The sequence below is a fragment of the Bos grunniens genome, chromosome 11 (assembly GCF_055505025.1).
Source record: "Bos grunniens cultivar Pamir isolate PY7600 chromosome 11, Bosgru_T2T1.0, whole genome shotgun sequence".
NCBI lineage: Eukaryota > Metazoa > Chordata > Mammalia > Artiodactyla > Bovidae > Bos > Bos grunniens.
In genome coordinates, this window is record NC_141175.1 from 68,903,806 (window position 1) to 68,927,680 (window position 23,875).

At 45.4% G+C, this 23,875-nt stretch overlaps 1 protein-coding gene and 1 long non-coding RNA gene across 11 annotated transcripts in view; one reads left to right on the top strand and one right to left on the bottom strand.

The window, feature by feature from the left end:
• CCDC85A (coiled-coil domain containing 85A) overlaps window positions 1–23,596 on the bottom strand; it is a 224,788-nt gene extending 201,192 nt beyond the window's left edge. For 6 of the 10 annotated variants that reach the window (XM_086323784.1, XM_086323781.1, XM_086323786.1 and 3 more), the window contains exons 1-2: window positions 22,634–23,524; window positions 13,875–14,829 (exon numbers count right to left, since the gene is read on the bottom strand). In XM_086323784.1, coding sequence (XP_086179910.1) covers window positions 13,875–14,829; window positions 22,634–22,891 — 1,213 coding nt within the window. In that variant the 5' untranslated portion in view covers window positions 22,892–23,524. Of the gene's footprint in view, window positions 1–13,870; window positions 14,830–22,633 lie in introns of all 10 variants that reach the window. The other 4 variants (XR_015135943.1, XR_015135945.1, XR_015135944.1 and 1 more) reach the window with 2 other exon arrangements.
• LOC147363282 (uncharacterized) lies at window positions 12,514–16,024 on the top strand. Its single transcript, XR_015135946.1, has 2 exons — window positions 12,514–12,738; window positions 15,393–16,024. It is a non-coding gene; the product is annotated as an uncharacterized LOC147363282 (long non-coding RNA).
• Window positions 23,597–23,875: the final 279 nt, after the last annotated feature.

Below are 23,875 nucleotides of genomic sequence, written 5' to 3' on the forward strand. Positions count from 1 at the left end.
ATATACTGTGCATGGCCCCGCCCATCAGAACAAGACCCAGTCTCCCCCTCAGTCAGTCTCTCCCATCAGGAAGCTTCCGTAAGCCTCTTATCCTTCTCCATCAGAGGGCAGACAAACTGAAAACCACAATCACAGAAAACTAAAGAATCTAATCACATGGACCACAGCCTTGTCTAACTCAATGAAACTACACGCTATGCCGTCTAGGGGCACCCAAGACGGATGGGTCATAGTGGAGAGTTCTGACAAAACGTGGTCCTCTGGAGAAGGGAATGGCAAACCACTTCAGTATTCATGCCTTGAGAACCCCATGAACAATATGAAAAGGCAAAAAGATAGGACACTGAAAGATGAACCCCCCACGTCAGTTGTGCCCAATATGCTACTGGCCAATATGTTAGGTTCATGAATCAAGGCAAATTGGACAAACAGGAGATGGCAAGAGCAAACTACAATGGGCTGGAATGGGTGAATTCAACTCAGATGACCGTTATATCTACTACTGTGGGCAAGAATCCCTTAGAAGAAATAGAGTAGACATCATAGTCAACAAAAGAGTCCAAAATGCAGTACTTGGATGCAATCTAAAAAACATAATGATCTCTGTTCATTTCCAAGGCAAACCATTCAATATCACAGTAATCCAAGTCTATGCCCCAACCAGTAATCCTGAAGAAGCTGAAGTTGAAAGGTTCTATGAAGACCTACAAGACCTTCTAGAACTAACACTCAAAAAAGATGTTCTTTTCATTATAGGGGACTGGAATGCAAAAGTAGGAAGTCAAGAGATATCCAGAGTGACAGGCAAATTTGGTCTAGGAGTACAGAATGAAGCAGGGCAAAGGTTAATAGAATAGAGATCTCTTCAAGAAACTTAGAGATACCAAGGGAACTTTTCATGCAAAGATGGGCACAATAAAGGACAGAAATGGTATGGATCTAACAGAAGCAGAAGATATTAAGAAGAGGTGGCAAGAATACACAGAAGAACTATACAAAAGAGATCTTCACGACCCAGATAATCACGATGGTGTGATCACACACCTAGAGCCAGACATCCTGGAATCTGAAGTCAAGTGAACCTTAGGAAGCATCACTACAAACAAAGCTAGTGGATGTGATGGAATTCCAGTTGAGCTATTTCAAATCCTAAAAGATGATGATGTGAAAGTGCTGCATTCTATGTCAGCAAATTTGGAAAACGCAGCATTGGCCACAGGATTGGAATAGGTCAGTTTTCATTCCAATCCCAAAGAAAGGCAATGCCAAAGAATGCTCAAACTACTGCACAATTGCAGGTAAAGTAATGCTCAAAATTCTCCAAGCCAGCCTTCAACAGTACATGAACTGTTCAAGCTGGTTTTAGGAAGGCCAGAGGAACCAGAGATCAAATTGCCAACATCCAACGGATCATCGAAAAAGCAAGAGAGTTCCAGAAAAACATCTGTTTCTGCTTTATTGATTATGCCAAAGCCTTTGACTGTGTGGATCACAATAAACTGTAGAAAATTCTGAAAGAGATGGGCCTACCAGACCACCTGAGCTGCCTCCTGAGAAATCTGTATGCAGGCCAAGAAGCAATTTAGAACTGGACATGGAACAACAGACTGGTTCCAAATTGGGAAAGGTGTAGGTCAAGGCTATATACTGTCACCCTGCTTACTTAACTTCTATGCAGAGTACACCATGAGAAATGCTGGGCTGGATGAAATACAAGCTGGAATCAAGATTGCCAGGAGAAATATCAATAATCTCAGATATGCAGATGACACCACCCTTACAACAGAAAGCAAAGAACTAAAGAGCCTCTTGATGAAAACGAAAGAGGAGAGTGAAAAAGTTGGCTTAAAGCTCAACATTCAGAAAACGAAGATCATGGCATCTGGTCCCATCACTTCCTGGCAAATAAATGGGGAAACAGTAGAAACAGTGACAGACTTTATTTTGGGGGGCTCCAAAAATCACTGCAGATGGTGACTATAGCCATGAAATTAAAAGACGCTTGCTCCTTGGTAGAAGAATTATGACTGACCTAGACAGCATTTTAAAAAGCAGAGACATTACTTTGCCAAAAAAGGTCAATCTAGTCAAAGCTATGATTTTTCCAGTAGTCATATATGGATGTGAGAGTTGGAGTATAAAGAAGCTGAGCACCGAAGAACTGACGGTTTTGAACTGTGGTGTTGGAGAAGACTCTTGAGATTCCCTTGGACAGAAAGGAGATCCAACCAGTCCATCCTAAAGGAAATCCAGTTCTGAATATTCATTGGAAGGACTGATGCTGAAGTTGAAACTCCAATACTTTGGCCACCTGATGGGAAGAACTGACTCATTTGAAAAGACACTGATGCTGGGAAAGATTGAAGGCAGGAGAAGGGGACGACAGAGGATGAGATGGTTGGATGGCATCACCGACTCAATGGACATGAGTTTGGGTAAACTCTGGGAGTTGGTGATGGACATGGAGGCCTGGCATGCTGCAGTCCATGGGGTCGCAAAGAGTCTGACACAACTGTGAGACTGAACTGAACTGATCTACATATTCCTTTAAAATGTGAAATTCCACCTATACCTACAAATGTAAAAATACCTAGCTATGTTTTGTGAATAGGTATAATAGTAGTAACCTAGTGCTCTTTTTTAAATAAATGCCTACTGTATACATGGCTAGTCAGACTCTAGCAAGAACAATGTTTCCATCACAGATAGATTTATGTGCTAGGCCAATAAAACCCAAGTAGACAATTTTGAGATTGCAACAGGAAAAAGTCAAAAGTAGTTTAGGGTGAAAACCATATGGCATATAGTGTAAGAGTAAGAAGGACTAAGTATTGCTCTCCGTTTAAGAGCTAAAGGGAAACTATAAAATCAAGCAATTTTCAAGCCTGTTTCTTGATTCCTAACAGTTTCTCATGAAAATCACTACAATGAGGAAGCTATTCATGACAAACCACATGAATAACGTTTATTTCTAGACCTCTAATTGATCATAATTGTAAATGTATTCTCTTCCAAAGTGCCCTCTATATACAATAAACAGCTAAATTCAGCCAGTCCCCCTTCCCTCCCATACAGCTCCATAACCAGGTCAATTCTGGTTGGGTCCTGTAACACTGAGGCAGCTGACCTTGCCTATCACATAAGACTGCTGCCCATCAGCAACAAGGGGCACCACCAAATAGGTAGATCTTTCGACATTCCTCAAGGCACCCCCTCACTCAGCCTTTGTCCAGTAATTTCATTCTGTCCCCTTCTTTCCTGTAAGTTGACTTTTACATCACTTTCCTGTGAGTCACTAGGAATCCATCACCTACAGATACGACTAAGTGACTTGTCTGTCAGGGTTATATCACACTGTGTAGGTGAACAGGTGAACTGGCACTTGCTGTTTAGGAAAAATTGAAGAGATGCTGAATTAACAAGCATAGTTCATTTGAATTCTCAAGAGTAGTTCAACAGACCAGGCTGCTTGGAACAGAAATTTGCAACTCAGGTATCCTGACCTTTTAAATGACACCAAAAGTGTAATGAAAGTGTACTTTACTTCTGCCGACAGTAGCATAAATCAGAAAAACAGGCTTAATTAGTTTTGTTTGCAGTAAGCAGAGTTATTAAAAACACAATTCCTTGAGAGCAGTTGGTGTTGCCATCTGGTCTAACCCCTTGCTCCTGGTCTTTCCTTCTGTTTCTTGTGGTCCAGAAGCTGACACTTCTCCAAACAAAGCCCTTTGGCTGTGAAGACAATCAGATGTGTGAGGACAGGACTAACGTCAGCCCATTTTCACAAGACTATTGATCTGGAGGAATGTGGTCCTGGGATGGGATAAGTCCATGTGTGAGGAAGAAGAGCAAGAAGGCCGTTGGTCTCTCAAGCAAAGAGCAGGAATATTCCTTCTACTAGGGATGCATTTCAAGACGTGTTCACCCAGCTGTGAACAGTTCACCCCATTTAACTGAATCAAAGGCAAGTGATCCCAGCTCCCCTTCTGCATCTCCAGGTCTCCTCTGTAACTTCTCTAGGCCCAAGTCTACTGACATCCACCCTGTCTCACTCATCATTGCAATTCGCTGGTTTTCTGGAATTTCCAACAGGAATACAGGAAGACTGGTTTCCTATTCTATTTAGCATCTTTGTTAACACTACCCCTACATCAAGCACCTTCAAAGTCTGGAGGATTAAATATCTTTATAAAAGTGATGCTTTGCCCTGGAGTCAACAGGATTCTAGTTCTCTACTAACTGGCAATTGGCCTTGAACAACTCACTGAACATCTCTGAAAGTCAATTTTCTCAATCAGAAATGCATGAAATGGAGAGGACTTTACAGCTCCATCAAGTGGGAGCTCAATGGACTTGATGGACATGAGTTTGAGCAAGCTCCGGGAGTTGGTGATGGACAGGGAAGACTGGTAGTGTGCCGCAGTCCATGGGGTTGCAAAGTGTCGGACATGACTGAGCAACTGAACTGAACTTACAGCTCCAAGTGTTATCAGATAGTGTCCTAATTGTTTAGCAGTGAAATAGACATTCTCAATTAACCAAATAAAATAAATACGTACGAACACATGTATCTATGCTCCCAAATGCAATTCACACTTAACATTTCTAAAACAAGAGGCATTTATGGACACTCAGGAAGCTGCAGCTGCACATCAGCCAGATCAGGGTCACCCCTAAAAGCCAAAAGATGCCCCCCTCAATAATTGGAAGAAAGATGAGAGAGCCTTTCAGTTTCCTTTATAATCAAGACTAGAAGACAAAATTCTGAGTTTAACATAGCAATGAACATGTCTGACTAGAGAAACCAACTCAGGAATCAGAAACCATCTTCAAAATTTTGGTCATCGAAAGGTAACCAAAACATTCTATCCCTCAACCACAGCAGCAAGCAAAAATGGTGATATAATTATCTTGCCTGTGAGATTTTTAAATTTAAGTAGTTACTTTCCTTTATGTAGCTGAAAATGGAAGGAGTCATTCAGTATTTTCAAATACAAAGCATTTAATGTTTGATGAAAAGTGCATATAAGAACACTCAATGTAGTGTGCACACGAGAGAGAGAAAAGCAAATAATTGAAACAGAAACTTAGAGCAATCATCAAACCCAAGCTTTCTCTTTTACATATACCGTCTTATAGAAAAGCCCATGGGAGGCCTACAAAACTAAGGATCTGAAGAAGGAAAAAACTAAAAAATATCACTCCCCATACTTTCATCTATTTATAATTGAATGTGTGCCTAATTTCAAACCAGGGCCAAGATGAACTCCCAAGACTTTGTGCACCCTTCCATAATGATTCAAGTATGTTAGCGCTGCAATACATTTAACTCTTTGGCACATGAAGACTGTAAACAACTCAGTGGTGTGAATAACTTGGCCATTGTTCTTCCTTAAGGAGGACAAACCAGCATTGCCTTTATAAGGACAATGAAACAAGCTGCTATTCTTCTGCTCTTTTCTCCTCTCTAAACACCTCTTCTGCCACTCTGCTGCTCAAGGATCTCCACTCTCTGAAAGAGCAGCCACTCTTTCTATTGGAAACTCTCAAATGGCACTCTAAAAGAGAAGGCAATTTATGTCAGGAGCAGCAGTAACTTGAACCTCACTCTCTTGCAGATTAGAGACAGAAATTAGAGCTGAGATTTCACACATCTGATTTCTCAAGTGTCCCATGGTCTACTCTTGATGTTGAATCACAAATTTCCTAGAACTCTTGAAGAATCAGCCCATTTCATAAAATGAAACTTTTAATATTTCCCAGGATCGAGTTCAAAATAAGTGTTTTTCTTCAAATGTTCACAAAGCTTGTCATAAACACTATGCATTAAAGTAGTATTAAGAGCAACCTGGTTGTTCTGTAGTACCCAAGGAGCAAAAATTGCTGAGTTGCTAACAGGTTCTCCTGCTATCAGAAAAAAAATGAGCGTTCCTATGAAACTGTTTGTAAGCTGAAATGGCGAAAAGTGAAGCAGCAATTACCTCAGACACAGCTTGCTAACAGATGCACAAAGCAAATCGAGGTAAAGCACGGATGCTCACAGGCACAGTGCAAAGCTACGGAGGCCTGACGCTGAGTGTGCTTCCTGGGGAAGGAGCTTGGGGGTGCCGCCCTCACCACTGGGGTGTCCACTGGGTCTCCAGAGGCTCACTGCCAAACCAACCCTGAAAGCCATTTTTGCTTTTCACTTTTCCATAAAATTGAATATCCTCTTTAGATTTCTTTAGGTTAGCGAAAACAGGTACTAAGGTAGGTCTTCAATAGAGCAAATTTTTGAAGGGTAGGGGCACCCCTGTATTACAGAAACACTATTATCTGAAACACAGTCAAGACCCAGAAAACAAGCAAAAACTTACTTTTTCAGCCCAAATAACTGATAAATGCATGACACATGGATCATGCACTAAAGCCCATGCACTTTACTCACAGAAGGATACTTCAAGGTCACTTACTCTTGTTTTCAACACAGTTCTTTCTAATCAGTGTGGTTATCCATTTTCCCAAGGTATGAAAACCATTAGAGCAGAGCAGAATTTAGAAACAGCAAGGACATGAGTTAAAATCAGGCCAGGTAAGGGCAACAAGGAATACTGCTGACACCATGCTGGTACTAGAGTGACTGAAAATCTATTAAAAGTAGATATTGGAAAACAAATAAAAATGAGCCATCTAACATAGGGACCCACAGCTCTATCTAGCTTCAGAGTTTCTAAATATCAGAAGTGGCTAAAACGAGTAATTTCAGAGTCTAGGGCCATAGACTTCAGCACGTGTGTACATGCTAAGTCGCTTCAGGCACGCCCAACTCTTCGACCTTATGGACTGTAGCCACCTCTGGAGACACACAGGCTCCTCAGTCCATGAGATTCTCCAGGCAAGAATACTGGAGTGGGTTCTCACGCCCTCCTCCAGGAGACTTCAGCACACACTAGCCCAGTGGTACTATACAAGCAAAACTTTTTTTTTTTCAGTTTTTGCAAGGTTTGCCTTCACATTCTTACTTTTGAGCAGTGGAGCTTAACTAATATGATCCCCACACTGACGTCTCCAGAGTAATCTACCATTACTATGAGTAAATGTAGAGCCTTACAGCAATCATTCTTATTCATTTGACACTTGTGAAGATGACTTCTCAGATGAAATGGAATAGTCACCGTAATTTTGTTGTAAGTTAGGCTTTTTCTGAATCATTTCATTTAAAAAGATAAAAGCATTACTAACTCAAGGGTATTTTCCTACTGTGCATATCTTCTGAAAAGTTGCCATGGACCCCAAACTACAAATGTTTAATTGATTTCAACTAGGTCTAAAGAGCACGACCATGATCAGCTGAAAGTAATTTGTCTTCAGCTTCATAGCTTACGTGACTGAACCCAAATGCATTTGAAGATGTATGCTAAACAGAATCAATCAGCTGAATGGCTGGCATTATTTAGACATAATATTAAAGTTACTGAAATATATATATATATACACACACATACATATAGAGCATATAGATGATATAGATAATCTCTTTAGAAGATTAAAATGGTCCCCAAGATTTCAAGAATGTTTATAGCTTGGTGCTATTATTGCCAGTGCAGCTGAAAACCTTACATTCTACTAGAAATTACCTCTGTAAGCCATCTAGGTTTTCCAATAATAGTTTGCCCCGCAGATATTTTGCAATATCTTAAACTATATTTCCAATATTAAGCATTCTATGTCATTAAATAGAACTAACACCCAAAAAAGATGTCCTTTTCATTATAGGGGACTGGAATGCAAAAGTAGGAAGTCAAGAAACACCTGGAGTAATAGGCAAATTTGGCCTTGGAATACGGAATGAAGCAGGGCAAAGACTAATAGGAGTTTTGCCAAGAGAATGCACTGGTCACAGCAAACACCCTCTTCCAACCACACAAGAGAAGACTCTACACATGGACATCACCAGATGGTCAACACCGAAATCAGACTGATTTATTCTTTGCAGCCAAAGATAGAGAAGCTCTATACAGTCAGCAAAAACAAGACCAGGAGCTGACTGTGGCTCAGATCATGAACTCCTTATTGCCAAGTTCAGACTTAAATTGAAGACAGTGGAGAAAACACTAGACCATTCAGGTATGACCGAAATCAAATCCCTTATGACTATACCGTGGAAGTGAGAAACAGATTTAAGGGACTAGATCTGATAGACAGAGTGCCTGATGAACTATGAATGGAGGTTTGTGACATTATACAGGAGACAGAAATCAAGACCATCCCCGAGAAAAAGAAATACTAAAAAGCAAAATGGCTGTCTGAGGAGGCCTTACAAATAGCTGTGAAAAGCCGGGGAAGTGAAAAGCAAAGGAGAAAAGGAAAGATATAAGCATCTGAATGCAGAGTTCCAAAGAATAGCAAGGATAAGAAAGCCTTCCTCAGCGATCAATACAAAGAAATAAAGCAACACAATAAAATGGGAAAGACTAGAGATCTCTTCAAGAAAATTAGAGATACCAAGGGAACATTTCATGCAAAGATGGGCTCGATAAAGGACAGAAATGGTATGGACCTAACAGAAGCAGAAGATATTAAGAAGAGATGGCAAGAATACACAGAAGACCAGTACCAAAAAGAGCTTCACAACCCAGATAATCACGATGGTGTGATCACTCACCTAGAGCCAGACATCCTGGAATGTGAAGTCAAGTGGGCCTTAGGAAGCATCACTACGAACAAAGCTAGTGGAGGTGATGGAATTCCAGTTGATCTATTTCAAATCCTGAAAGACGACACCGTGAAAGTGCTGCACTCAATATGCCAGCAAATATGGAAAACTTAGCAGTGGCCACAGGACTGGAAAAGGTCAGTTTTCATTCCAATCCCAAAGAAAGGCAATGCCAAAGAATGCTCAAACTACCACACAATTGCACTCATTTCACATGCTAGTAAAGTAATGCTCAAAATTCTCCAAGTCAGGCTTCAGCAATACGTGAACCATGAACTTCCTGATGTTCAAGCTGGTTTTAGAAAAGGCAGAGGAACCAGAGATCAAATTGCTAACATCCGCTGGATCATGGAAACAGCAAGAGAGTTCCAGAAAAACATCTATTTCTGCTTTATTGACTATGCCAAAGCCTTTGACTGCGTGGATCACAATAAACTGCGGAAAATTCTGAAAGAGATGGGAATACCAGACCACCTGATCTGCCTCTTGAGAAATTTGTATGCAGGTCAGGAAGCAACGGTTAGAACTGGACATGGAACAACAGACTGGTTCCAAACAGGAAAAGGAGTACATCAAGGCTGTATACTGTTACCCTGTTTATTTAACTTATATGCAGAATACATCATGAGAAATGCTGGGCTGGATGAAGCACAAGCTAGAATCAAGATTGCCGGGAGAAATATCAATAACCTCAGATATGCAGATGACGCCACCCTTATGGAAGAAAGTGAAGAGGAACTAAAAAGCCTCTTGATGAAAGTGAAAGTGGAGAGTGAAAAAGTTGGCTTAAAGCTCAACATTCAGAAAACGAAGATCATGGCATCTGGTCCCATCACTTTATGGGAAATAGATGGGGGAAACAGTGGAAACAGTGTCAGACTTTATTTTTCTGGGCTCCAAAATCACTGCAGATGGTGATTGCAGCCATGAAACTAAAAGACACTTACTCCTTGGAAGGAAAGTTATGACCAACATAGCGTATTGAAAAGCAGAGACATTACTTTGCCAACAAAGGTCTGTCTAGTCAAAGCTATGGTTTTTCCAGTAGTCATGTATGGGTGTGAGAGTTGGACTATAAAGAAAGCTGAATGCCAAAGAATTAATGCTTTTCAACTGTGGTGTTGGAGAAGACTCTTGAGAATCCCTTGGACTACAAGGAGATCCAACCAGTCCATCCTAAAGGAGATCAGTCCTGGGTGTTCATTGGAAGGACTGATGCTGAAGCTGAAACTCCAATACTTTTGCCACCTGATGCAAAGAGCTGCCTCATTGGAAAAGACCCTGATGCTGGGAAAGATTGAGGGCAGGAGGAGAAGGGGACAACAGAGGATGAGATGGTTGGATGGCATCACCAACTCGATGGACATGGGTTTGGGTGGACTCTGGGATTTGGTGATGGGCAGGGAGGCTTGGCGTGCTATGGTCCATGGGGTTGCAAAGAGTCAGACATGACTGAGCAATTGAATTGAAATGACTGATGTCATTAAATCAAATTTATTCTTATGATAAATGCAATATGCTTTGAATAAACAGGTAGAGTATAATCAATTATATTTTTCAAAATGTCTTAAAATTGATAACCTATCAAAGTGTATATAAGGCTACCAAATTACCATACTGAAGCTTGAAGATTAAAAACTATTATCCATGTCTTTAACCATCTCTGTGTCAGCTCACACAATAGAAATTATACTCAGAGAACCTCAGTTAAAAATCAGTTCTGTAGTATTTCTGTAACTGCTGACATTTTTCTCCCAAGAGACAGTCAATTTCTATTGTCCAATGCATTCATAAGTGATGGTCTGACTTTTTCTAAGCAAAAATAAAAGATGGATGAGAGCGATCAGTCATGCTGTAATGTACCACTATTGAACTCACAGTCAACCTTGTTCAGAGAAACCCTGCTGTGCTCTTCCACACACAGGTTATCTCATTCCTAACAAAGCCATTTTTGTGTTATCAGCATCTTTCATCTACTCATTAGTAACCTCAACAGAGAATTAGAAGCAATCTTAAAACTCAAGGTAAAACCTATAAACTGAGAGATCTGAAATGCGGGGTTCTCTTGTGGGAAAAAGCCATTAGGATGGCAGATGCCACGTGATATACAAGCACCGTAAGCAGCCACTGGAAATAAGTTAGAAACCCCCATGCTTCTTTATCTTGATTTGAAGGCTTTAAAAAGTAGCCTTAAATGATTCGTATGTCAGAACTTCCCCAAACTAACCTAATAATCCCACCCACCAAAAACTCAAATTTTCAACCCATACCCCCAAAGATAGCCTTGGGCTGGGGTTGTGAGGGGTGCAGGTTTTCAGTAGCTGCTGTGATCAGTCCTCTCAGTTCTGGAGTTCAGCAAAGGAAAGAACTTCCTTCTTCCCAGGCTGCCTAGGTGTTTAAGAGCTTCACTCACACCAACCTATCTTATCCAACAACCACGCACCTTGGCTAGGGGCTTCCACCTGGTCTGCTTATTAGAATCACCTGAACGGTTCTTTTTTATAATGTGCCCACAGGACAGTGCCAGAACAAATCAATGTTCATCAGAACGTGGAGTCCATGCACCAGTGTTTTTACAAAGTCAGCCCAGTGATTTTAACCAGCAGCCAAACTGAAAAACACTGCTCGAAAGCAGTGATTTTGAACCAGGGGCAATTTTGCCATCTTGCTACCCCAGGAACATTTGACAGCCATCTGGAGATATGATCGTCACAACTAGGGATGGCTTACCGGTAGACCCGTAAGTCGGGAATGCTGCTACACCTGCCAAATCACACAAGATGACTCCCTCACAACTTTCACCTGCTTTGTGTTCAAGCAAAAACATTTAAGTGCTCATCCAAAACACCCATCACTCCAACCCCACACTGAAGGGCTCTGTAAATGACTCAGCAAATTTGCAATTTGGGATTTACCTCGCTCTTGATTCCTATCTGTTTATAAACCAGTAATTCAACCAAAGTGTGTGGGGATTTAAAAATTTGAAAAGTCATGTCTTACCATCCATATAAAAAATTAATTTGCAACAGCAGGATAAACACAGGCTACCAGTGCCCAAGTTTCCAGGCTGATGATCCATAAACATCTCATCGTGCCTCTTCATTTTCCAATTAATTATTGAAATAAAAATGCAATGCAAATGGACTACAAATACACTTTGGTGAGGATATCAACTGTCAGAATATTTGTCACTTTTGAAAGAGAAAACCTGAAGTAAACAAGAAGCTATGGTTTCATTCTAAAGACTACATCTATGTTACATCAAATTTTTAACTAAATTAAAATAAATTTTTTTAAATAATTTTCCTGTGAAATTTGTCTGAACTCAGGCAATAAGATTCCATGATGTAATGTCCTCTCAATCTAGAGACAGACCTTACTTAGCACAAATTGCTTAAAAACTGCACCTAAAATCTCTTCTGGTAAGTTAAATCGTACATTAATTAGAGAAGTTCTTTATTTAAATAATTTCTTTTGCAAGAAGAATTGTTTTGTAAGTGAACCACCCGCCCTTAAGTAATCTTTATTTGGGTTCAAGATACAAAATTTCCTCAAAATAGTGTGCACATTTACTTGTCATGCTAGTTAAAAAATAATCAAGAAATGGAAGTCATCAACTTTACCTTCCCATTAACCCATTACCCCCAAAGTCAAGTTTCATGGCTGGTGATATATACATCCTGTGATAGCAACACAACCAAAATATCTTCTTAAAAGAATTTCATCGCTTGTGAGAACTACACAGCTGAGGCTGCCCTGCAATCAGGCCGCTCCTGCACCTCCCCAGGAAAGAGCAAGTGCAAGGGAGGGCGCATCAGCAAAGGAAAAGCCCCCGCCAGCCAGGCAGTGGCCTCGACGCAGCAGTGAACTGGCTTCTCCTGGCTTCCATCTCCCAGCACACACAACTGAGAAAGCAACGGCATCCGCCCTTTCCTGCTCTTTCCAGTTCCAAATCTGTGCTTAAAATATTGAATGTATTAGAAGCCAAGCTTCAGGAGTCAATCTTCAGCACTATGAGATTAGGATGAAATGAAATCCAACAGGTAAATCCCCAAGTATAATATTGAAAATTTACCCCCTTGTGTCATTGCTAAAATGAGTGCCCTCGACCACTGCTCAGAGCTGACTGCACACAGACTCTGGGGCAGCTTTCAAATAAAGTGAAAAACCTCAGATACTGAAATTTTTTGGATGCAAAAACTCCACAAAACCTGTCATTTTAGTTCTAACTCAGCCACATGTAACATAAAAGAACTGTGAGGATTTTTTTTTTAAACAGAAAACTATTTTCTCTAGAGTTCAAAGTGGTTTCAGAACCAAGATGCAGAAAATTAAACCTCTTCCAAAAGGTTTGGAGTCAGGTTTAGGGGTGCTTCAGCAAATGTAGTGGCTGTTATGCTTTGGAAAGCAAAAGAATGTCCAAACACATCTGTACATTTTAAAGGAACATTTAAATAACCAGAAAGACGACTCACAATGTAAAAGAGCATGCTACTCAGAATACGTTTTGAGGGACTTTGGTGAGAGGATCGGGTGGGTTTTGACTGAACTGGGAAGGAAATCATTTGATGCACTCCAGATGGAAAGAAAAGTCACAGATTCCTGTTAAAGTCCCCAACACAGTGCAAAACATTCTCAAGGTAAAGTAAGGCATGTTTACAGGCGCCTGGCAACCCAGTTTCAAGCCATTTAAGGATGCCCTAGTTCTTTTTTAGTGTTATTGTTTTTCATAATAAATACTTATTTCTTCCTGCACATAAAAGCTGTTAACTGGATTCAAAAAGCTTTGGTCACCTGTTTCAGCAGAGCCCGGTAGGAAACTATACACAACTAGGAAAATGTTCAAGATACAGAAATCTTAGATTGGTTCTATTTTTATCTTCAATGACCGACATCTCACCCTAACCACTCAGGGTCCCACAGAATTATTGTTTTCCTCTCCTTCCCCTGCCCCCTCCTCCCCAGCATTCTCCAGGCTACCTGATAAATGCATAAAACGAGGACAAATGGAGGGGGAGTAACACGCATCATAATTTGGGGGCAAATATATGCTGCCCTTCCCCACACACCTCCAGGCCAGCGACTGCTGGCACCTGCACTTTCTTACGTGGCTGGCAAGCCTTTCATCATCTTAACTGTCTACAGAGTTGCCCCAGCTCCGCAGCACGTACTGACCCACCGTTCATGCCACTGTAGACATTCCGGTGATGGGCTGACGCATCTTCTTGCGCCTGCCTTCGGAGGGTGCCCTCCCTGCTGCTGCTGCCGCTGCCGCCGCCGCCTCCACCCACGTGTTTGTGATCAGGGCTCCCTCCGAAATGCTGTTTGAGGTGCTCGGGGCTGGTGCCCCTGACCCTGGGGAGGTGCTCCAGGCTCCCACCGAGGGCGTGTTTCTGCAGATGCTCGGGGCTCCCTCCGCTGTGCCTGGTGTGCTCGGGGCTGCCGCCGGGCCTGTGCTTCTGGAAGTGTTCGGGGCTCCCGCTCAGCACGTGCTTGGGCAGCGTTTCTGGGCTGTTCCCTGCGTGTGGGTGCCTCTGCTGTTCTGGACTGCCCTTGCACAAGGGTTTGTGGTGCTCAGGGCTGGGGCCTTTGAGAGCTTTGGGGTGATCTGGGGTCCCGGAGGCCCTAGCTTTCTGCAGATGCTCGGGGCTGGCACTCCCGTGCTTGGAATGTTCCGGGCTGCCCTCCGCCCTGGGTTTCTGCAGGTGCTCAGGGCTGCTGCCGCTCGCGTGGTGCTTATGGTCGGGGCTGTCGGTGCTGCCGGTGCTCGAAGTACTGCTGCCGTCGCCCACGTCCCGCACGTAGGGTGCTGTGGTGGCGGAGAGCTGGCACAGGCTGGCCTGGCTGTCGATGGAGCAACGGCTGCCCGCGCAGCCCGGGCCCTTCTCCTCGTCCAGCAGCACACACAGCTCCTTGAGCTCCATGTTCTCCTTCACCACCTCCTCCTGCTTCACCTCCAGCTCCTTCAGCTTCTGCAGGTATAAGGCCACTTCCTTGTGCATCACCCCCGCCGTATACCGGCCCAGTCTCTGCCACTCCCGGGACACCCTCTTGCCCTTCTGCCGGTCATCATCCAGGAAACAGCAGAGGTCCCTCAGCTCCTGGTTGTCCTCCTGGAGTTTCTGGTTAATATCCTGAAAAGAGACACACAGCCATTCAAGGGAGGAATAATTGTGTATGGGCCGGGGCACTAGGCTCAGACCTCCTGGGAACTGGGAGTCTGGAATGGGTGAATTCTCTGTGATGTTAGGGGAGGAAGTGAAAAGGTGAGAGCAAGCTAAAGATGCCTGCTGCTGCTGCTAAGTCGCTTCAGTCGTGTCTGACTCTGTGCGACCCCATAGACAGCAGCCCACCAGGCTCCCCCATCCCTGGGATTCTCCAGGCAAGAACACTGGAGTGGGTTGCCATTTCCTTCTCCAATGCATGAAAGGGAAAAGTGAAAGTGAAGTCACTCAGTTGTGTCCTACTCCTAGCGACCCCATGGACTGCAGCCCACCAGGCCCCTCCGTCCATGGGATTTTCCAGGCAAGAGTACTGGAGTGGGTTGACATTGCCTTCTCCAAAAGATGCCTAGCTATCCATAAAAATAAAAACAATGGGTATCGATTATGCTCCCTGCCCTATGTTTTACTTGCATTATCTCATCTACTTCTCACCAAACCCTCAGGGGATAATGGTTATCATGGGTCTTTTACAGAATGGGAAACTGGACCTCGAAAAGCTTCACCTGTCCAAGGTCATCCAGTCACTCTTGAGGGAGCAGCCAGTTCATTAACAGGAAATCGGTAAAAAAGAAAAAGAAAAAAAAAAGACAAGGGTCCCTGCTTCACCTTCAAGAAAGAAAGATGGCTACTTGTGACCTGCGAAAGACTTAAAAGCTCTGAAGCGGCAGACTTTTCATCACCGAAAACAAGAAACAGAGCCTTGGTGTTCAGCCCATGACATGGGATGCGCAGCCCTGATCCCTCACTAGGGAGCAGCATAATTGCCCTCTGGTGGCGCTTCAATCCTGCACATCCAGCCCCTTATTGCCACCCCCAACCGCCACAGGTCTCCCAGGCATCTCATGGAAACTCAAGCTTTTGTGTTATATCCAGACTCCCCTCCCCAAATCACACCTCTCAGCACATGCCACCTCCACCCATCCTGTTTCTCTTCATAAGAATTTGTAGTTGTGCCTGGCACCTCCTTCTCCTTCACCTCCCATTTGCAAGCCAAACACATCTCCTGAACTCTACCTCTGAAACTTACCTTGTCACTCCCATACTTCAAACCCTTAAAAGGGTCTCACTGCCCTTAGGATAAAGTACAAAATCCTGTAAGTCTCAAAAGGCTCCCAGTCCTCTTAACTGGCCTACTTCTCCAGCATGAACGGTGATTCCTTCATGAATATTTAGTAAACATCTATTATGTGCAAGGTATTAGTCCAGGTGCTAGGGAGAGATCAGTGGACACAGCAAGGACATTGACTGTGGACCTTGACCTTGAAGGACCTTGACCTTCCTATGGCTTTCATTTTGGTGGGAAAGACTAGCAAAAAGTATAGAACGTAATGTCATATAGTAAAAAGTGCTGGGAAAAAGACTAAAGCAGGTGAAAAAATACTATCTATAAAGAGAAAGCACCTCTGCAGAGAAGGAAAACATTTGAGCAAAGTCCTGGGAGAAATCAAGGAGCAAACATTTGTTGAAAGCGAGAAAGGCCAGTGTAAAAGCCCTGAGACGAGTGTGGCTCAAGCTGCAGCAAGGCTCGTGAACCTAAAGCGGAATGAGCAAGAGGGGCAGAGTGAGGAAGGAGGTCTGGGAGGCGACGTCCAAGTGGGTGGGTGCCAAGGCTAGGTAATGTGGGCCACAGGAGCCACAGGAAAATTCTGGACTGTCGATGAGCTGAGGCTCAAGGATTGACATGATGTGATTCATTCTATACAGAATCACCAGTGTTCTGTGCAGAAAAGTTTGCTGGGGGATGGAAGGAGGGAGGGACTTGAAGTGAGGGAGACAGGATAAGGTGAAAGCTGGAAGACCAGCTAGGAGGCTCCACAGTCTAGGTAGAGGGAGATAACAGCGGCTGCTACCCTTGGAGGCAGTGCACAAAGTGAGACCGTTCCTTCCCATCACACACTGAGCCCCACCCATGCTGGCGGGTCTCAGGCCCAAGGGATGAGCCCTTCCCCCTTTCACTCAGGCTAAAGGAAGTCCTCTTCTATGCTGGACCCCTTCAACGGCCCCCCTGTTGGGCTTTTTACAACTTCTAATCACACATGGTTGAGTGTGACTATTGGTCAAGTCTCCTCCTTCACAGGACCAGAGGCATGAGAATGGAGACCCATCTATTCCTTTCACCTCTGTGTATCCCACACACAGCACCCCCACTGTGGATACCTGAAATCAAGGAATTCAGAATTAATTGTGAAATCCCCATTTAGTCTCCATTCACACAGAGTAAAAGGGGTAGCTGTTTCTTGCAGCATCATCCTTTGGAGGGGGTGAAAGGGGGCAGCTACCTAAGATTTCCCTTGCTTCACAAAGCTTGAAAACCTCTGGTCTTGTGACTGTCAGACGACCCAGAACTAGAGGCACTCAGAGAGGGGACCTGATTCTCTCAAACTCAGACTGATTTCAACACTTCCCTTGATATTGACTAGAAAGTAAACCATAAAACATCTACCAACCATGCCTGGCACCTCCTGGCAGTCATGAGGCCTAAGGCAGGAGTGATTCTCAAGGCCTGAGAAAGAGGATCAGTGCAGCTTAGTTTCCAACTTGATTCTAACTCCTAGCATTACCAATGGCTCTGTTTCCTTGTGTCTAATGCCCATCCAGTTCTTCCGCTTCTCAGTGCCACCTCTGACCTCAGGCCTGCTGTCTCCAAAAGCATCCCCAGGTCTCCCAGCCTTGATCTGCCCAGCCTCTAACTTCCCTCAGTCATTCCAATTCAAGCTCTCCCTGGCCAGACTGATCTTCAAACACTCTCCCTGCAGGTGACATCTCTCCTGCCTCCATCACCTTCCCTTTGCCAGGGAAAATGAAGAAACCCTTGGACCAGGCCTGAAAGGCTTTCTCCTGCCTTTCTACCTTTAGACCCCTCTAATTATGAACCAGCCAACTAGGAACCCTGATTAGGTCTAAATTTCCAACTAGAAAAAACTACCTTGTCCTGTCTGTGAATTTGCCTAAGAGGAGAGCTTGCACTTCTAGGACTCCACCAGCCCTAGAAGAGCACCGGGTATGCAGGAGCACCAGGTCTGAAAGAACGAATGAGTGGATTTCTACTCACTGCTCACTGCCTGTGGGAAACACTCCTTAGAGCACTCATTGGGCATCATTTTTTTTTCTTTTCTAATGTAGATGGCTTCTGGAGGGCAAGAATCCATTTCAGTGTCTTTCTTTGCATATTTGATTCATCTGACTTGGTGCACTGCACACAGTGAATGCTTAATAGGTGTTGATGGAGCGACCAACCCTTTAAAGCCCTAGGCAAGTGATCCAAACAAGACACAGCTCTAGCTGCTGACAAAAGGCTTCTTATTGTTTTCTGCTGGCTCCTGCTGTGTTGGAGCCTATAGTAATAAGAGAATAAATTATCCCTTGACACGGGTGCCTTATGGAAAATCAGAAGCTGTGGATATTCTAAGAAAATAATGCTAAACAAAATCAATCTTTCGCAGCTTCAAACATTCTTGCACATTTAGCTTAATTCTGGTATTTCACAGAAAGTTCAAGTCATGTTCTTCTTCATCTGAATCCCCATGTGAAAATATTACCTTTTGACTATCCTACAACTATTCCTGTTTTCTCCAGAACTGGGAAGTAAACAGGACTTGTGCCACCATGGGTTGCTTCCCAAATGGAGTGAAATATATACATGTGACCCCTGAACAAGCTGGGGGCTAGGGGTGCTGACATCTGGCCAAGTTGAAAAGCTATGAAACTTATAGTTGGCCCTATACACACCAGATCCACAATCACAGATTCAACCAATGGCAGATCATAGCCCTGCAGTATTCACTCATGAAAATATCCCTATAAAAGTGGACCTGAGCAATTCAAACCTGTGTTGCTCAAGTGTCAGAATTCTAGTTGAGGTTGAAGGGATAGGTATTGCCTCATTCAGTTTTATCAGTATCCCCTTTTTTTTATTTCATTTATTTACTATTCCTTTTTTTCATTGCATGCGTGCTAACTCGCTTCAGTCATGTCTGACTCTTTGCAACCCCATGGACTGTAGCCCACCGGGCTCCTCTGTCCATGGTATTTTCCAGGCAAGAATACTGCAGTGGGTTGCCATACCCTCCTCCAGGGGGTCTGCCCAACCCAGGGATCAAACCTGCATCTCTTATGTCTCCTGCATTAGCAGGTGGGTTCTTTACCACTAGCGCCACCTGGGTTCTTGCAAATATTATGTCCTCTCTAATTTTTAGCTATTTCCTTTGCCTTCTAATGAATAGCTAAGCAACCAGCTTGATAATAACCTTGTGAGCTAGTTTTTTCAAATCTGTCTCTTTAAGACTTGGGTTTGCTTTTTCAAAACAGTATTTTTTTTAACATTGCAACAGGCCACTAGATGTTACCCATTTGTCTAAAGTGGGCTTTTTAAAAGACTAAATGTATAATCACTTGAAATTCACATCATCCCAAATTTCATACCTAGGGCTCTTGAGCACTGCGTGTGTGTGTGCGTGCACTCAGTCACTGAGTTATGTCTGACTTTCTTGTGATCCCATGAACTGTAGCCCGCCAGACTCCTCTGTCCATGGTATTTTCCAGGCAAGAACACTGGAGTGGGTTGCCAGGGGATCTTCCCAACTCAGCGACTGAACCTGCATCTTCTACACTGGCAGGTAGATTCTTCACCACTGCACCATCAGGGAAACCCCTCAAGTGCTATAACTGAGGTTAAAGAATTATTTTGTTGTTTTTCCATCATTGCAGAATGGGGAATTAGTGTGTTGGAGAGCAAGGAGGAAAATTAATGTGTTGCAGATAAATCCATAGAGATTCAGTTGCCCCCAACCTCCCCTGCCAAAATTCTAGGCCAGAGCCATGTGAGTGCTGGTACATGTTCAGAGAGCAGGAATGTGGTTCTTAGGAATTCATCCCTTTCAACATCAGCACCCTAACCAGAATCTCCTTTCTCGAACCCCTTTTAGGAAGACGCATCCCAACCAGAGAACGTCAACCAGCCAAAAGAAAAAAAATCAGCTTACTTGGATCATTTCATATCTGTGTGACCTTAAGAAAGGTATTGAACCTCACTGGGTTTCTTCATCTGTGTATCATTTAATCTTCATCAAACTTCATGCAGAAATAATATACCCATTTAGCAGATGAAAAAAACAAAAGCTCAAGAAGGTGAGTTATTTGCCCATGCTACCCAAATTATCAGGGCCCCAAACCTTTCACTTTCCACTGCTCCACCCTGCACTACCAAGCCAATGCTAGGACTTAGTCATAGGCCCCTCAAAGGACGAGAATATTGCTTCCATCTCCCCGTGTCCACAGCCAGAGTACCACCTAGTAGCCTTCAAAATATTGAAATGCAATTTCAAAGGCAGCTCACAGAAAGAGACATTAAAAAAAAAAAAAAAAGGCAAAGTGTTATGGCCTTAATTACTCCAAACTTATAGTCTTCAGCTGAGAGTCCCAAACCAACAGAGGGCACAAAATAAATTCCCTTCCTTCCAATTAAATGAAAATAAATATACTATTACTTATTTAGTCAATGACATTTATGGATCATGATGGTGTCCACGGAATTTCTGAGCCGAGATGAGGAAGGGAAGGAAGATGGCTGGCCCCTTGACAGGGCTTTACCATAGCCCTGGGGGGATGAGGGGGGCCTGGGCAGGGGCGGATGATGGGGATGAGAAGTAGAGGCTGTGTCAGACAGCAGCAACCTGCCCCGTCATTTCTGAACTTGGTGGACTAGTCACAAATTCCAGCCACAAGGGAGACTACTTGAGGTGTCATAGCTACTCTTAACTGGCCGTATAGGTATTCCTCTAAATGAGGTTACTGGAATCAAGACCAGGTCCCCCATTCCCCACACCACTTACACATAGACTTACACACACAGTCCACACAAACGAAAAGAACTTTCAAGTATTTCTAAGCACTTACGTCAATGCTCCATACTATAAAAATCTCTAGGAAATTAATTACAAACTCTCCCAAGTCATATTATAGTTCAAGCCATAGAAGAGGATGAAATTGGACGATCATGAACTATACCTGGGTCCAGCTTTGCCTAGGAAACTGGGACTGATCCGGAAGATTCACAGCTATACATACACTTATGCATCGTCACCTGATGACAATAACCACCATTTTTGTAGACAAGTCCAGAATTAAACCTTTGCCTACATTATCAAAATTGTCACAACCCCCAAGGTGATGGTTACTATGATTTGCATTTTATTAATGAGTAAAATGAAGCTCTGAGAAATTAATTACCCAAGCTCACCCTCCTGGCCAAATGAGGATTCTACTGTAGATGCAAACCCACCTGAGATGATCTCCCCACTACCCTGGCCTGCCTCTCATCCCCCAAGAGTCTAGTACTTAATAAATAGTCCATTAGTAATGAATTAAACCAAAAGAGAGATAAAGCCTTGGGGTTTTTCTAACTGAGATTCTCCCAACTGCACCCACTCTAGGGACCATGTGACAGTCAGCTGGAGCCTCGGGGCAGGGCCATCTCCACCTGGAGTGGGCCCAGCACCCAGGTGAGCATCTTGCCTTCTGCTCCTCCCATTCCCCTCTGCCTCAGAATCCTAGAGCTGGACCGCTGAGGAAATTCCGAATGCGTCTAGGGCCTGAGGAGTCGGGTGGGAGTGGAAGAGAGACAAGAACAGCATGTGCCTGCGGGTATTTGCTCCCCAGGTTCCTTCAGAGATTTCGTTTGTGTCTGGCTTCCTATAAACAAAAGAAGAACAATGAGAGGAAGGAATACCAGGAGGCACCAGCGCAAGCAGTGAGGAAAGGAAGTTTGTGGTACACAGGGGCAGGGCGGTTCCCCACCACTCATCTGCGGCAGCCACTGGGGCGGGCACACTGCAGGCACACTCAGAGGCTGCCAGGAGAAAAGAAACTTAGTGGGGGTTTGGGGCTTTACTGTTTTGCTTTTCTTTTGTTCTTTTCTTTCCCCTAATAGCAAAGAAAGGAAAAGCATCATTGGCTGATACTTGAGTTACATTTTCAAATCCCTGTGCTTCCCACACTGAGTCCCTTTGCCCTTCAGCCAGGCTAGATGAACTTATAATCAAATCGGGGGCAAACGGTACGGTCGGGCAACCCCAGATGATGCCAGTCTAACTCGAGGAGAAGGAAAGCATCGGAACAGGTAGAAAACAGAACGGGAAGGCAGAGGTAAGCTTCTCTGCAAGATGAGACATAGCCCAGCTCCAGGGATGGCGCCGGGCTTCACCCTGGGCGCCCCGTCAACCCCTCTCCCCCGTCCCTTTCTTCACTTTATGCCCCATGGAGAAGTCGTGGCGCCAGAGCAACGCTATCGTGTCCCTGATCCCCAAGGGCGAAGACGCTCTGGACTCAACCCTTCGCTCGTTTTTGTTTTTTTCCTGCCTGGCTGTAACCCGGCTCCCCAAAGCACCGATTTTCCAGGTTTCCTGAGAAATTCAAGATTCCGCGGGCCCATCGCTGACCTCCCAGCCTTGCTACATCCTTGGAGCACGCTCCTGGGGCCACAAAGGACCACCGAGCTCGACGCTAGCGCGCCCCATATGGAGAAGAAGAGACAACCGAATGTCTCCGAAGTTTGGAAAAGTTTCCAAAGGGCTGGGGAAGGGGAGCGGGGGGGGGAGGGGGGACGCTGCAGACAGGGAGAAAGGGGAGCACTACCTGTTGACGGAAGGAGGGAAAGTCGTCTGGCCCCACCTCCCCGGGGCGCCCAGCTCCCCGCCCTGCCGAGCTCAGCGCTCACCTTGAGCCCGCGTATCTCGCCGAGGTGCAGCTGCAGGCGGCGGTTGACCTCCCGGATGAGGTTGCTGTGGTCCAGCATCGCGCTCACCTTCTCGGCCTCCGCGCGCCGCAGGCAACGGATCAGCTCCTCCTTGCTCCACTGCAGCAGCTCCTCGTCCGACACTTTGGACAGGTCCTCCACGGCAGCGGCCGCAGACGGGCCGGCAGAGGTTGGAGGACAACTTTCCGCCGCCGATGCGCCTCCAGCCGCTTTCGACATGGTATCCGCGCGGTGGCAGGTGCGAGTGGGTGGAAAAGGCAAAGCGACTCCCGAAGACGCGGGCGCTGCGGGGCCGCCTCCGCCCACACCCCTGTGCGCTCCAGCGAGTCAGCTGCACCGCCCAGGGGCCGCTGGGTTGGGGCGGCAGGGGTCGCGCTGGACGGCCATCCTACCTCGCCATCTCCGCGCGCGCGCCCGCGCACCCCCAGGGCCGGGCAGCCACCCGCGCGCTGCGGCCAAGGCACATCCCGACTCCGCGCAGGTCCATGGTGAGGGGTGCCGGGAAGCGGGTGCCGCTCGGGGAGACACTGGGGAGCCGCACCCCGGATCCCCTGCCCTCTCTGCCGCCCTAATTTGAGCCTGTCGCCCCCTACACTCTCTCACGCACACAACGCAGACACGCTCACTTTCTTCCCCCTTGGCCAGCTGCAGCCCCGCCTCTCTGCTAGCCTCTCTGGGGCGCGCTGGGCCCCACGGCACCTCCGGGGCTAAGCTAGGGCCGCCGCCGCTGCTGCCCGGGTGATCCGTGCGGTCGGCCGGCTGCGCTCCTCCGACCGCCTTCGCTACTCCCGCAGAAGCCTAGGATTTGCAGCGCCGAGCCGAGGAGGGGTGGAGGCTGGGTGGGAAAAGGCTGGATCGGCAGGAGGAGGAGCCTGGAGCCAGGGCCGCCCGCAGCCGGCCGCACCTCCCGCGCGGGCCGGACGCAGCTGCAGCCGTTCGCCTGCCTGCTGGGATGCCGAAGCACGCTCTCAGCTGTCCCGCCGGGGAAGGCCGGGGGTGCGGCTCGTTCTGCGCCCCGGCGCGGGTGGGGCGGGAGAAGTATGAGAAGACGTGATGCTAGGGCTTTGGGAGGCTCGCGGGCGCCACCGTGTGACCGAAGTTACTGCTTCCTCCGCCCCTTGCCTGCCAGGCTCGTTACCGGGCAGGCGAAACAGCTGTGAGCAAAATGAGAGCTACTTGAAGAAATTGGGGTTCAGGAAAGAT